General features: G+C 38.0%; 1 protein-coding gene across 2 annotated transcripts in view; it reads left to right on the forward strand.

Annotated features, from left to right (window-relative positions):
- The window catches only part of LOC118823220 (epidermal growth factor receptor-like), a 48,717-nt gene that overhangs the window by 29,841 nt on the left and 2,649 nt on the right, over positions 1 to 16,227 (forward strand). For both annotated transcript variants that reach the window (XM_036592654.1, XM_036592659.1), the window contains exons 12-24: positions 258 to 460; positions 645 to 777; positions 3,292 to 3,382; positions 3,670 to 3,827; positions 4,166 to 4,204; positions 5,049 to 5,190; positions 6,948 to 7,070; positions 7,264 to 7,362; positions 8,162 to 8,347; positions 12,154 to 12,309; positions 13,565 to 13,640; positions 15,241 to 15,387; positions 16,050 to 16,147. In XM_036592654.1, coding sequence (XP_036448547.1) covers positions 258 to 460; positions 645 to 777; positions 3,292 to 3,382; positions 3,670 to 3,827; positions 4,166 to 4,204; positions 5,049 to 5,190; positions 6,948 to 7,070; positions 7,264 to 7,362; positions 8,162 to 8,347; positions 12,154 to 12,309; positions 13,565 to 13,640; positions 15,241 to 15,387; positions 16,050 to 16,147 — 1,651 coding nt within the window. The remainder of the gene's footprint in view (positions 1 to 257; positions 461 to 644; positions 778 to 3,291; positions 3,383 to 3,669; positions 3,828 to 4,165; positions 4,205 to 5,048; positions 5,191 to 6,947; positions 7,071 to 7,263; positions 7,363 to 8,161; positions 8,348 to 12,153; positions 12,310 to 13,564; positions 13,641 to 15,240; positions 15,388 to 16,049; positions 16,148 to 16,227) is intronic.

The raw sequence follows: 16,227 nt of genomic DNA on the forward strand, positions 1-16,227 counted from the left end.
GTCCTTTCTGCAAAATCTTCTGGATATTTTGGCCATTTCAAAAGATGTAAAATATGTATTTATTTTAGACAGATACAGGTAGATAGATTTTTATGCTGGACACCAGAACAGTTTTTATATAATACCAAGATTTTGGCATTAGTGTACGAGGCACGGTTACAGCAAACACTAAAAGCCTTCTTTAAAATGCTCAAAAAACGTAAAATGTAAATGTGCATTTTACCAAAGGACTTTTTTTCTTTTTCTTCCAAATATAGTGGCAGAGTCAGTTTTGCAGTTCTGAACATTCCAAACCTACAGTATCTAGGCCTCCGTTCTCTGAAAGAGATCAGTGATGGTGATGTGGTCTTAAAGAACAACCCCAAGCTCTGCTACACTGATGGCATCTACTGGCAGAACCTCTTCAGATCTGACAAACAGAACATACAAACTAGAAACATTTCAGCTACCAGTGCCTGTGGTAAGGGAGCGATTGGTGCATTTATTGGAAGTAATCTGTGGTGCACAATTACCTTGATGCTTGATGCTCCACTTGGAAAGATGACAGTGAGATGATTTTTTAAATATGGACTTTCTTAGTATAACGTGCAATTGAATAAATCAGAGAAAGCATGTGATTCTCTCTTACTGTGCTTTTTCATTAGAGTTCCAAAAAAGTATCTGCGATGGAATGTGCACTGAGGAAGGCTGCTGGGGTCCAGGACCCTCCATGTGCTTCTCCTGTAGGCGTGTCAGCCGTCGAGGGAGCTGTGTGAATGCCTGCAATCTGCTTGAAGGGTGAGTGCCACAAATATATGGTTCACAGGCAAAGTTCTGGTAACAATAAGGGAAAAATTCAGTCTTTTAGGTCTCACTGTGCCATTCCCAGTTAGCTAGCTGTCAGGAAGGGTGCTCTCCTCTTCCATATCATCACTGTTGTGTCAAAATCTTCTTCTTTTCTGTTTTCCAACATTGTTTGGCCTTTCCATCTTTTGGTAAAGGTTAATCTTGATCCTAGTCTTACATTATGTGATGAGTGGATAGAAATGGTCTTTGGGATTCTTAATTGGAATAAAATCTTGTTACATTAAATTACATTACAAGTAAATTGTTTTCCTCCTTCACCTACAATTTTGGAGACACACATTTTTAATATATGTATGTATGTGATATACATGTAATGTTAGTCTAACACAGTGTCATTTAGAGTGGATTCTTATCACACTTTGGGCTTAAAACTTGTACTCATAACGTGATGTGCATTACAGTGAGCTCCATAATTGATAAGCACATATGGTAAAGATGGCTGTAGAGATCACTGACATCACCATATCATTGCATTAGCCTTGTGTGATGCTTTTTTAGGCTATTACTGATGCTTCTTTCATTTGTTGTTTGATTTGGGAGGTTTCTATCTTCTATGTATCAATCAGTGTCCTCTTCAGGAGGTGAAATGCGTGCTCAATTGGATTAAAAGTCAGGTAATTGACTCGGTCAGTCTAATGAAGTCCTCTCTTGTGTTGGCAGTATGCTTTGGATCATTGTCTTGAAGCATGATGAAGTTTCTTCTAATAAGTTTGGATGCATTGCTCTGTAAATTGGCAGACAGAATGTTTCTGTAGACTTCTGAACTCATTCTTCTGGTACCGGCATGAGTACAGATTAGTGAATCCGTTCCAGAAGCAGCCATGCAAGCCCAAACCATGACACTACATCCACTATGCTTGACTGATGAGCTTTTATGTTTTAGATCCAGATCCTTTCTTTCTCCACATTTTGGCCTTTCCATTACTTTGGTAGAGGTCAATCTCATCATCAGTCCATAAAACTCTGTTCCAGAACATTTGTGGCTTATACCTGTATTTCTTTGCCAGCTCCAATCTAGCCTTCTGACTCTTATTGCTGAGGGGTGGTTTGCGTCTTGTGGTATGGCCTCTTTATTTCTGCTCTCAAAATCTTGTCCAGACAGTGGGTTGTGACACCTTCACTCTACCCCATGAAGGCTGTTAGTGATGTCACTGACTGTTGTTTTTGGCGTTTTTTTCACAGCTCTAACAATGTTTCAGCCTGCTGTTGTTTTCCTTGGCTGACCTGTTTGATCTCTGCTTGTTAGTATGCCAGTGTTAGGACATTCCAAATTGTTGTATGCTCATGCAATGGCTCTGATCAATTGTCCCTCTTTTCTCAGCTTCAAAATGGCTTGTTTTTCTTCCTTCACAGATGAAACTCTGAGTAGACTTCCAGAGCTAATAATTGTTTAAAGAATCAATCTAACAGGGCACATCTGGGCAACAAGAAACACCTGCCAGTCACATGTTCCATGTTTTTCAATATTTTTGCCCATTTGACAGAACCTGCTCGAACAAAAGGTGCTGTGTTCTAAGTTGTTTAACACATGCAGATGTAAACATCAGGAAATAAAAGCTGAAATTCTGATCTATCAGCTTTTTTTTTATTTGAAACCCAGATGTCTTCAGTGTATCACAAAAACAAAATAATTGGCTGTGCCGTTCCATTATATTCTGAGGAGCATGTATTTCACTTACTGAAAACAAGACAGAAGGTATAAAATAATGGAACTTACAATTGGCTGGCCTGGTATTAAACAATGCAATTCATTTTTGTTTTTCCCTAAAATGTGGGTACTTTGTACAAAAGCCCTGTGATTCATTTGTTTCATATAGTGTTGGACAGTTTCCACTAGTAGGCAGTTTCCATTAGTGTAGAAGCTTCTTTCTGTAATAAGGTGCTTTTTTCGGCTCTCCCTGCATTTTAATCTTTCACCAAATAACTGACACCTTGGTACTTTCTAGTACTTTTTCTTTGATTAGAAAAAATGTATTGAGGCTTCAATAAATAGTCAAAGGAGAAATTGAGGTTATAGGAACTTCAGGAACTTTAGGTCATACCCTTGATTCTCTTTGTGAATGAGGTAACCAGTCCACTCTCATGAGAAAGAAATGCTTATTTTGAAAGACTGCATGGTGCTGTATTGCCGGGCTTCCCAGCCCTGGTCCTGGCATACCCTCTGCCCTGCATGTTTTAGTATTTCCTCTGCTCCCAACACACCTACGCAGTTAATTAGCAAGTCTTTCCTGGTTGAAATGGGTGTTTTAGAGCAGGAAAACACGAAAAAGGGCAGGACCAGGGTTGGGAACCTGTGCTCTACTGGAACATGAAGGAAGAGCACTTATATCCAGCTGGGGTTGGTTTTGAAATGGGGTATTTTAATGTATTTTCAGTCAGATTAGGCTGGTGTCTTCTTTGGCGTGCTATTTTCATAACTCTCATTTTTTGGGTTTCTTTGTACAGAGCGCCTCGTGAGTACATGTCCAACCACACCTGTTTGGAATGTGACCAAGAGTGCAAGATTCTCAATGGAACCCCAACTTGTCATGGACTAGTATGTGGCATTCACTCATAGTTTGTGGCTATTTTTAAGGATGGATTAAGGATTCTTAGCCATAATAACTCAAACCCAGAGTGGGCTGTAACATGTAGGTTGTTTGCAATGCTTCTTCTTCAGTAATGGTAAAGGTCGGTGAATTAAGTGCTTTAATATCACCATTGCTTCTGACAAGCTCTGTATTCCCTCCCTTGGTCTTTTGCTGGAATTAAATCAAGTTGATTTTCTCCAATCAATGTTTTGTCTTGCCTTCCCCTTCCTTATTTCCCATGCTGCCTTTTCAGGGAGCTGATCAGTGCATTGAATGTGCCCACTTTAAAGACGGCTCCCATTGTGTTTCCCAATGTGCCCATGGTGTACCTGGCATGAATGACAGACTCGTCTGGACCTACCCCAACAAAAATAGAGAGTGTCAGCCATGTCATCCTAACTGCACCCAAGGGTAAGACAGCAGTTTCACTCATGAGCTTTTGTTTTTTGTTATTTAATATACTTGTCGAGTTTAAATCCACTTCAGATTTATACAAATAATGTGTTTTGACTTATACTGTGTTAACAAATATGAGCAAAAAAGCAAGTATTCATAAGCATGAACAAAGATTACACATCATCAACTTCAGGTGTGTAAATTTGAACTGGCTATATGCACTGAAAGTATATTAAATGTGTCTATATCCTTGTCTCACCTATACCTTGACCTTGGTACTATGTTCTATCTTATTTTCTATGTTCTGTTATAAAGTGCTGGTGATAAACAAAGAACTATGTCTCTTTGTTTAGGTGCAGTGGACCTGGACTGGAGGGATGTGAACCACAAAGGTGGGCAAATGCACAAGAAAATCCCTCAGTGTTGTCATGTTTTTCACTAAATTCTTTGGTGGTACACTTACCTTTGTTAGTCTTGTTAGCGGTGAACTCTCACTTGTATAACATCATATACACATTAACATGTTGGCCCTTGTTCTGTAAAACCTCCTTTAAAATAATATGATGGTACACAAACACACACAGGGCACTTATGTTCTGACTTGCTGCACAATTCATGTTTGTGTTGCAAAGTGTGAAAATAAATAAAGTGCTATACATTTCTGAAGACTTTTGGGAATATTTTCAGTTTGAGGTTCCTTACTATAATCTATGCTGTCATGATTGAGATCATTTACAAAATATGACAGGGTGCATACACCAAAAGCTATATCACTTCAATTGTTGGGGTCAGCCCTGACGCATCACATACGTATACTGTGAAATGACCTATAGGCTCTAAAATCAAAATTTTACAAATATTATAGAATAGGGAAATAACCTGGATAACCTGAGATGACTAATCTAATGTAAACTAATATAAATCAATGTAAATACTACAAACTGCATAAAAGTTGGGTCACTATGGCTGTAGATAATAGTTTTGTGTGGTTTAGGGAGAAAGAAAATATTAGCATTGTGTCTTTAGACGATCTCCCTTTAACCTTTGAATGCATAAAACATGTATGTGGCTGGAAGAAATTGAATAGTCAGTTTAACCTTCTTAGTAGAAGTGCTATTGCAAATTGTATTTTGGGATCACTGTATCAGCTGTATTGCTAAAGCAAGAGATTTGAGCGCACAAGAATATGCCAAACTTTCTTTTCAAGTGACTTGATTTTACATATCTCATCTCCAGCTCACACACGTCCTTGGTTGCATCAGGTGTTGTGGGAGGACTGCTGCTAGTTGTCGTGGTTCTCTTTTGCATCTTCATTCTGTTGCGCCGAAGACGCATCCGCCGAAAGAGGACACTGCGCCGCCTACTGCAGGAAAGAGAGGTGCAGAATGATGAATGTCAGAGTGATGTTTTAGGAAGTTATTGTCACTGTCATGGCAAAACTTTGACAACTCAATTGAAGCAGTCCAAAATGAATCTAATAAAGCTACCATTCTTGAAATATGAGGTTTTCATATGACAGTGATGTGATACAGGTTGTTAATTTACTCTGTGTGTGGTTTAATGTTGGCAATATTATATGAACATTAAGGGCATTTTTATGTGTAAGAGCAAAAGCATGCACTACTAAGGCAAAGAGGGCTGTAATTGGCTTAATATTTGCAAAACAATTCCTCACAAGTCCTTCAGGTTAACTGATTCGTTGTCTGCAACAACATGGTACACAACATAATTCACAAGAACCATAATGGTGTCGACTTACCGTTTAACAGTTTTAATCCAAGTGGTTTTCGTTGCAAACTGATTCAGACAGGTTTATTTGAGGCATTTTACACACTGAAATAGCACCTACAAGATTAGGAAGAAACATTAACTTGATCAAAATAAACACAAGAATCTTATTTTTTCAGTACATAACTGACAGCAATATGATTATTAACCTAGATTAAACCAGACTGACTACATGTTAGTAGCATTAGTGTAGAAATAACTGGTTCTTATTTTGTTTGCTTTGTGGTGATTATCCAGCAGGTTTTAAAATCATATCCACCTCATTCACATTCAGATGTTCGTGTAAAGAATTAAAAATGACTCTTTGTAAAGGCCTACGGTGGGTTTGTCCTTATAGTACATTAGAGAACGAGTACAGCACTGCAAAACAGTGGAATATTTTGAATATACTTCTTTGGTTAAACTAGATGTTAAACACAAGTTGTTAGCATTTAATGCTGACTCTACTGTTAAATGTAACTAATTGATTTGACAGCTGTTATTACAAATGTACAGTACTGTGCAGAAATCGTAGGCAGCCAAGACAACCTTTTACAGCTGTTTATCTCATCAGTAAGTGTGTTTTTGCCAGTAAAACACTAAAAAAACGTTAGAATAAATACAAATAGGCATAACCAGAATACCCCTTTTAAAGAGTTATTAGTATATCGTTTGGAAGAATGCAGTTAGCAGAAGACAGGTTTCGTTGCTGACCTCTCAGTGCACTCAGCCTAATTTGTCAAGTTCTATAACCAGTACACATGGTTTTATTTACTAAATGATTGATTTGCCAAAAATGCTGTATTTCCTGAAGGAGAGGTTTGGAATGGTTAGTACTTGGTTACACATAAACTCACAATGTATTATTAATTTGTTTATTTATGCTTATTCTACTGTTTACTGTTTAATGTTTACTGTCCAACTGGCTAAGACTTTTGCACAGTATGTATATTGTATCAAATTGCAAATAATGCATATATTATATTAGTGTACATACAGTGTGGAAAATTGGGACAATTTAAGTTGTTGTTTTTGCTGCACACCTACGTAGTTTGGATTAAAAATTAATTACAGGCAATGGCCCCAAGAGTCCAAGAAAAAAAGACTTTGCATCACCAGTTTAGATGCTTAATGGCTCACTATTGCTGATACAACTGACCAGTTGGGTATTGAAATTTTGTATTAAATCACATGAATGAGCTTTGGCAGTGTCAAACTAATTGAATCAGTATCATAAAAGTAGAAGTAGCTGCACATTGTGCCCTAGTGATTGTGCAATCAGGTGACAAACAGCTGTCTGCTTAGAATTCAGCTCACTTCAGCTAATTTGTGGTTAGTCATTGTTAACCATGTTGACTGACCTTGCAGTTGGTGGAACCTTTGACTCCAAGTGGTGAGGCACCAAATCAGGCCCTCCTCCGCATCCTGAAAGAGACGGAATTAAAGAAAGTCAAAGTTCTTGGATCGGGGGCATTTGGCACAGTCTTTAAGGTAAATTAATGAACAGCAATAACTCATAGATACATTAAATATTGTATTGCTATGTCTGTATTGCTGCCCTACTGCTGCAATGTACTGACATACTGATTTCCTTTCCTTCTAGTATCCTGTCTTGTTTAGCATATCTGAAAACATGATTTATTAAACATCATTTTGTGACTCACTGAAAGTATTTTTTATCCAGGGTTTGTGGATTCCAGAAGGCGAGGATGTGAAGATTCCAGTTGCTATTAAAGTTCTCAGAGAAGTCACCTCTCCTAAAGCTAACAAAGAAATTCTGGATGTGGGTATTATTATTATTATAGTAGAGATAACATGGAAATATTTCCCCATTAGTGTTAAATGTTAACTATACCGTTAAATGCAATTGGTTGATTAGTTCAGTAATTCCCAACCACAACCTGCAGAGTAGTTATAAGATATTTAATTATAATGGTAGTCATTTTGGGGAATTGCAGAATGTTTGTCAATAAAAGTATATAGGCCTGTTTCAGGAGAAATATGAATAAGCTTGGTGTTCTGCATTTCAAGGGTGAGAGGGAGGGGGTTGCAAATCCAGTATACATTTTTGTGAGGTCACAGCTTGAAATGGTTGAGAATTATTGACAGTATCATGGTTTGTCTGTAGGTTTATAATTGTTGAACAGCTGTTGTTATAGAAATACAATATGCTGCAAAAGTCCCTGGCAGCCAAGAAAATAGTTGGCAGTTAATATCTTGGTTGGAAAAATACAGTTGGACAATTAGAGGTTTGCTTCCTGATTGTTCGCTGCACGCCAGCTATTGACAAGTTAAAGCAGGTACTGGAGTGTTACCATAAGTACTGGGCTTTTTTCCTGAGAGTTTTGGAAATGATGACACGTGTAAAATCACAGTGTGTTGTTACTTTATCTTTATTCCAATGTTACTGTTTTTTGAGCAAATAAATGCTGCCCAGATTATGGATTAATGGATGGAACATATCATTTTCCCAGATGCCGCAGACTTTTGCTCAGTACTGTATACTGTATCAGACTGTAACTATCACAAATACAGTATATGCCTATCCATATCTAATATGTATAATTTGATGACCTTTCTAGGAGGCCTATGTTATGGCCAGCGTGGACCATCCACATGTGTGCCGCCTATTGGGAATATGCCTGACATCAACAGTACAGCTTATAACCCAGATTATGCCTTTTGGCTGTCTGCTAGATTACGTCCGAGAAAATAGAAACAACATTGGCTCACAGAATTTGCTCAACTGGTGTGTGCAGATAGCAAAGGTAAGTCTGTGACAGATGATTAACCTAGAAATCAATACATTACTTACGCACAACAGTCAATTCAAGTGGTCCTTTTTGTCATTTCGTAATATAACTTGTATACATTAGAACAAAATATCGTTCTTCTGGTCCCATAGTGCAACACACAACAGCAGCACAGTACACAGGACTACATAAAGTGCAGGCAGTGATAAATGAGTGTATAATGTACAGTAAGTACACCAGACTAAAAGACAATAAATGAACAGAACAATAAATCTACATTACAGACACACAGACAGAAAGTAGAGTCTGGCGATGATAGACATGTTCACCAGTGTTCCAGATGCACATCTTGAGCAAAATTGTTTCAAAAAACTGGCTACAGGAAACAAAAGCACTATATTCTTACTACCTGAAGTGGCCATTGTGTCCGCCATCTTGGAAATCCGTCTGCACCCCTAAACGTTTTCCGAAACTGATCCATCACTAAAAGCCAAGAGTCATAAAAACTCGATTGGGATCAGAGTCAGATGATTTATTCATATGTTGGTCAAGCTGTCTTGCGATTTTATGATGAGCACACAAGCTATATTTGAATGCTGTTGTGAATAAATCCGATACAGTCAGAGCTGACGAGATAGATGCACCCTAGAAAGAACATTTCCATTTTAAACATTACCTACAAAAACATTTTCCATGTAAAAAGCGACAAAGATAGGCTAGGTGTGTTTATGTGGTTACAATAGTGTGATTAATGTCAACAAGAAACAGGTGTGTTCAATGAGTTAATTCCAAGACACTCACATCTGACATTTACCTTCCCAGTTAAGCCGTAGCCTAAATATTTGACAAGATAATTTTATTCCGTCATCCATTTCTGCGGTGCTTACCTGACACAGTGTTTGCATTGTCTTTTGAAAGGACTAAGACTAGAGCTGCATTCGGAATGGTTCACTTGTTCCTTCACCATTCACTCTATAGCATTTGCTATATAGTGAACTTGATTAGGGAACAAGCATGGAGCGAAGAGTGTTCGGACACTACGTTCGGAAGCACTGCTTTTATGATGAACCGGTTTAAAAATAAACAATTAACACTCAACGATTCACAGTCATGTAAAAGAATTTTCTAACAAAGTATTTTAGTGGTTGACCTTTTAACGGTGTCATGAGCTTGTAATTCATGAACATGCTACATAGTTTGTAGTAGCTACCAACTTAGTGAGTCCCTGCTGTTTTGCTACTGTTCAGTATTATACACTGTGAGAAATAAAGGTTCTGTGCAGGTACAATTTTTGGTCATCAAGGTACAAACAATGTAAATGTACCCTGAATAAGTTTTTTTCGGGTGAAAAGTACACATTTGTACCTTTTTATAGCCTAATGTTTTAAAACAGAACATTCAAATAAGAAGCCTGGAGACGAGACGGGGTGTGTGGAGTCAATGCAACTTAGAAAATATAATTATAATGGATTATGGCACAATTATGTTCCCTAACTAAAGATACTGAGATGTACCCTTGAGGGTACCACCCCAGTGACAAGAGGGGTACAGCCCCAGTGCCAGTTTTGCACCTTTATTTCTGAGAGTGTATCTTGAAAAAAAGCCAAGCTGTCAGCTAAGGTAAATAACTAAACTGACAAACTACTCATCATTTTGTTTTTTAGCTCTCTTCTACATCTCTAAAATCTTTCAGCATCTATCAGTGTAGCAGGAGATTTTTCATTTTGTCATTTATCTCCAGAACGAATGAAATCAAATGAAGTGCTTAAGCTCACGACTTCTGCTGAGGGGAGTTTATGAGAGATAATTCAGTAATTGGGCATCCAAGATGATTTTTGTCTAAGAAAATGTGACCTTAAGAAACACGTTTTTCCTTCGGGAACTGCTGTTTCCTAGAATATAACCATGCGGCCCTATAGATGGACTCTTTGATAAGTTTGTGAATCGTGTTTAAATTAACCTATATTGCTAAGATTATTCCATCACAGATATTTGCAGCAGTAGAAGATGAGAGCAGTGTAAATGGAGGTGTTCATGGCAGGCAGCTAAAGTTAATGAGGGCAAACTATCGCAGATAGAGAGAAATGATCATGATTAGCTGTTGTGCTTCACTTAATGCAGTAATTTTGTCCAGAGACATTCAGGATGTGCTCGTAAGGCTGTTTGCATAGAAAGTCCTGCCCTTCAATAAAAAGAGCCAATCAGCCTTCTGGTTACGCCTCAAGTGGTGAAAGAGAGATCATGTTTGCAGTGGCTGGGGGTTTTAAAATGCAGATTTAGAAAAGAAAAACATCTCACAGTTGAAACCACCGTTTTGCAATACAGAATGCGTTATGCTAGTAGTGAACTATGCTGCCTGTCACAGTTGTCTAAAAGCAGTGGAAACGGACGGTTAAAACAGAAGTTAGGTCACCACTGGGGTTGTCTTAAAGTTAGGACAGTGTTTAGGAAATTTGATCTAGTTAGGATGTTTTTGTAATACTATTTTATTTACCTTTTTCTGGAGTTAGGATGAGATTATGAACTTAGAAACTGTTCTATCTGCAATAGCTGTTGTCCTAAATTGAGTCTAAACTGAAATTGTCGTGGTCCCTAAACAGATCTCAGATTTCAGAGTTAGGATGTTTCTGTAATATGGCCCCTAGTCTTGTATGGCTGGAAATAACTGCCCGGTGGCACTGCAAAGATTAAACAGACCTTCCTGTAAGGACTTTGTTTTGACTCTAGGAGGATGGCCAGCTAGAAGAGCCTGAGATTAACTCACTTACTAGCTGTCATAAATGTAGTCATATTTTGCTTCCAAAAGTTTACGTCTGTCAGTGGAACTACTTAATATTAAGTAGTAATATTAAGGGCAGTGCCTATTCGCTAATGTAAGCATCATTATCTTTTTGAGTAAAATTTATTTCAGCTTACATTTGTATATAAAAATATATTCTTCCACCCTCTGCTGTCTGTGCGTATGTATTCTCACCGTCAGGCGTCGCACTCCAAACCAGAGAATGTATGGTGGGGAAAATTGCCGCTCAAATGTCTTCCAGGTTTGCCACTAGAGGGCGCCCCTGAGCGAGTCCAAAATGAACGGATTAATATGGAGCATTTGAGGAAAATCATAGTTAGTGAATGTTCAAACATTTTTGTATAGTAGAATGCATTCATTAACCACGCACAGAACATCTTCTGTGTTTCTCAAACCCTAGGGGGCGCTCCCCAGCGAGTTCAAAATGAATGGGTTAAGATGGAGCATTTGACCAAAACCATAGTTTATAAATGCTTAAAGATTTTTATTATAAAAGAATACATTTGTTTTCTGAACAAAGAACAGCATAAAACATTTTAACATCGCTGTTATATCAGTGAAGTTTACCACTGAGATTTCAGACAACACTAGAAAATGGTCTGACACATTATATTGTGCACTATTTCTGTATTGGGGGCGAGAGCAAACACACCATAGGTTTTGGTCTTATCAGCCATAGTGTCTCTGGTCAAACTCAAAATGGACATGGGGAGAAACATCGATCCTGTGTGTCAAAAAGAGGGCCAAAATTTTGCTTTACAAGAATTTACTTTTTTAACACAAGATATGTGAGCAGAATACATAGTTTAGTCCTTAAAGTTTTAATATATCTATCCTGGTTGTCCTGCATAGCCTGATCAGTAAAAATACATACCTCCACAATAAACAACACTTTGGGGAAAGGGGAGGGGGTACTGAATGCAGCGATTCTTTGTGCCAAATACTTCAACAAATCAGTTACATCATTTCAGTAAATTCCTCTTAGTGGCATTTCCATTCTGCATTGTTTGTGTCTTAACAGGGCATGAATTACTTAGAGGAGCATCGACTTGTCCATCGTGACTTAGCAGCCAGGAATGTGCTGGTGAAGACACCCAATCATGTGAAGATCACTGACTTTGGCCTGGCCAAGCTCCTTAGTGCTGACGAGAAAGAGTACCATGCAGATGGAGGAAAGGTATGGTCATTCGAATCCGACTGAAAGTAGTGCAGTTTCACTGCCAGAACAAAACTTTGTATTTCCATTTTTGACTTTTTTTACATAATTTGAAAAATACTAGCTGCTGTTTAAATTTTGTCGGAATGTCACAATGAATGGACTGATAGAAAAGATCCAAAATGGCATAGAATAACACTTTTTACATGAACTTCTCCTGTAAAGTTACTTTTTTGGAGATATGAGGTTTTGTTCTGACAGCGACAATATATTTTAAATTTGAACGAGGAAACAGTTGCTTAAAATTTTATTTAATTCCATTGGCATGTGAAAATGAAGGGAACTAAGGGTGCGTTTCACTACACTCCAAAAAAAGATTTGTTGTTTTAACTTCAATTAAAGTTCATATGAGTTCACCGAACATTAGATTAATAGTAAGTTAAACTACTATTAACAAAACAGTAATTACATCCTGTTAACTTATTATTTGAAGTTCAGTAGAAGCCACATTGTAAAGCAGACAGGTTAACTTACTTTTTTCCAAGTTAAAATCTCTTTTTTTCTCTTTTTTATACAGCCTTTTTTATATACCCTTATAGCTCGCTTGATATTGAACATAGGAAGTATCTACACTAAGGCACACTGATTTATATGACAATTCTCTACCATCTTCACTTTAGATGCAGCAATTTGCAGTCCCTTCTTCTTTCAAGGAGTTTTTAGTAAAAATGAACAAGCTAGTTTTTGAGACTGTCATGCATAAGCCATGTCCATAGCTCAAACATGTTACAGAAGTATCCCTCCTTTGGCTTTGATTGACATATATTTGTCATTGTGATTCTTTATTTATACAGATCTACCTAAAAATGACTTACAGGGGCTATATCCTACGTTTTTCTTGTATTTTGTTTTAACAGGCTGCGTTTGTTAGTGTGTCTTTAAGACATATATATGTAAATGACCTTTGTTCTGATCGACTGCCCTGTCTCATGCGCAAGCTGAAAGATGCCAGAAATGTTCTGCATGACTTCACTTAAATTAGCTTTACGTGATATTTAACACTGTTTTCTTGGCTAACAGAGGATGTACAAAACACAAAATGCCAATAATCTTTCCTTGCTAAATCAACATCTCTTATATTTTCTCTTATATTGCATCCTTGTATCCCAGAAGCATTCTGTACCTCTGCCACATGATCGGCTTGCATCCGTAATGCAAGCTGAGATTTCACTTTTCACTGTCCCGGTAAAATCTACATTATGTCTTTTTCTACTAGGTTCCCATAAAATGGATGGCTCTAGAGTCCATTCTTCACGGGACGTACACACATCAGAGTGATGTCTGGAGTTACGGTCAGTAGTAGTCCGTTCTGGTCCTTTTTTAAGTTTAACAGTGTTATATTCAAGAAATGTCTATAAATTAATACAATTTAATAGTAGATAAACGCTCCCGAAATTCTAAGCTGCTGCCTGCTCAGAACTGAGTGGGCGTGTCAATGTGCAAAATGATTGACAGTGGCATCTCAAAAAAATCTGAAGACTCAGTGGTGTCTGATCTAAGAAACCTGCAACACCGCCAGTCAGTGTGGGTGTGGTTTCTGGTCTGCGTCCCCTACGCACCACTCTCATGCATGCGTAGAGAACATTACTTTTACCGGCACAACTTGATCTGTACCGCATATGTGTAAGCATTTTTCAGCAGTTTAAAATTGTATTTGAGTACTAATTACATGTGTATTTTATACTCCTGACTGCTTTGATGGCGAGCATTCACATGTGGGGTTGCTTCTTATCCAAGGTAGTGAGCTCACTCACAATTTTGCCTAAGAACACTGCCATGAATAAAGAATGGCATCAAAACATCCTCCATGAGCCACTTCTTCCAGCGACTGAGGCGCAGTTTGGTGATGAATGATACTTTGTCCAGCATGATGGAGCACCATGTAACTAAAGGGCTTGGTGAACAAAACATTGAAACTTTGGGTCCATGGCCAGGAAACTCCCAGAAAATGTGATAAACTCCAAGCAGGAATGGGTTGCCATCAGTCAGGATTTGTCCCAGAAGCTGATATTGCAGAAGTCTTGACAAAGAAAGGTCAACACTGTCTTTGCATAAACTTGATGTATTTGTCAATAAAAGTTAAAAAAACTTATGAAATGCTTCTAATTGTACTTCAGTATACCATAGAAACATCTGACAAAAAGATCTAAAACACTGAAGCAGTAAACTTTGTGAAAAACCAAAATTTGTGTCAGTCTCAAAACTTTTGGCCGTGACTGAAGAAGGAAAGGGAATGAGACTACTTCTATAGGCCTAGTGGTTTCAGCATTAAACCAGAGAGAATGTATAATCTTTCATTAAACACCCCAAACTTACCTGCTAATATGACCGTCGCTACCCGATCTGCGTCCTCTGCCCGCGCATGTGCATCACTGTCCTGCCTGTGCACTGCATTCAGAGAGGTTATACAGATCCTCCTAAAAATGGAGCCATATCCTGCATTTTTCTTGGATTTTATTTATCCCCTGAAAACCTAATAATAGTTTTACGATGCTGCCCAATCTATACCCCACATGCACGCGTCTTTTTACGACATTGTAATAGCCGATTGCCTCGGTGAGACTGATGTGGAAACTAAAATGTAAGCAGTCTCATTCTAGTTAATGCTGCTTAGTACTGTGGCTGAATCTCAACAGAAACGACCAACAGCGTTCCTCTTCTGCCAGTTAATTGTAAAAACAAAAACTATAGATAATAGTTAATGTTAGATAATGTATAATATAGATAATAGATAATGGAACAAAATCATTAAAATGAGTAGACTGGGGCCTCAGCAGACCATATACACAAGCTTCACATTAATCCAGCTGTTCTGAATGCAAATTAGCAAACTTATTTAACACAATTAGCATTAAATTGCCTAAGTAAGTGCCTGTGTCTTCCTCTTTGCAGGGGTAACTGTGTGGGAACTCATGACATTCGGAGCAAAGCCCTATGATGAAATTCCGGCGAGTGAGATCGCAGATGTTCTGGAGAAAGGAGAGCGTTTACCGCAGCCTTCCATATGCACTATAGATGTCTACATGATCATGGTCAAATGTGCGTCTGCAATAATTCACAGAGAATATTAAATACAAATTGATTTCAACTGTTCAATTATTAAATTCTATTATATTGTATATTATACAAACATTTGCAGCAGCAAGAAAACCTAGTCATAGATTTGAGCATGAATTTAGGGTGTCCAGGTTATTAAGTAACCTATTTGTACCTGCACTTATTGTCCATTTTATCAGGTACATCTACCATATAAGTGTACACTATAGGTGTAAAATTACCGACTGTAGCTCATCTATTGCTGCACAATTGTCAGCCCCCTCTACCGTTAAATATGCACAGTGTTTAAAAACACCAGTAACATTGCTGTGTTTAATACACATGTACCAATAGAACACCCATTACTATGTGACTACCATGTCAGTCTCATTGCTATGATGAGATCTACCACCCAGATCTACCACCGGTCAGCAGTGGTCCTGTCTTTTTAATTTTCTAATTGATAGATGAGGTAGAGGTTGGCTGACATTGCACATCAACATATAAGCTACAGTCAGTATCTGTATAAGTGAGCCTGCTGTATATGTTTATGTGTATCTAATGAAATGGCTAATGAATTGTAGGCACAATGTAGGTTTTCCTGATAAACTGGCAATTCAGTGTAGGCATTCGTTATATTGTCTGACCTGTGAATTCCACTTCAGGTTGGATGATAGATGCAGACAGCAGACCTTGCTTTCGTGAGCTTGTTGCAGAGTTCTCAAAAATGGCTCGAGATCCACCGCGCTACCTTGTAATTCAGGTAAAACTGTCACTCATCATCAACATCATGTTCTTTATTTAAGCTTACATTACACAGAGTAATCCACATTGGTGCATAAT

The sequence above is a fragment of the Colossoma macropomum genome, unplaced genomic scaffold (genome assembly GCF_904425465.1).
Source record: "Colossoma macropomum unplaced genomic scaffold, Colossoma_macropomum, whole genome shotgun sequence".
Classification (NCBI taxonomy): Eukaryota; Metazoa; Chordata; class Actinopteri; order Characiformes; family Serrasalmidae; genus Colossoma; species Colossoma macropomum.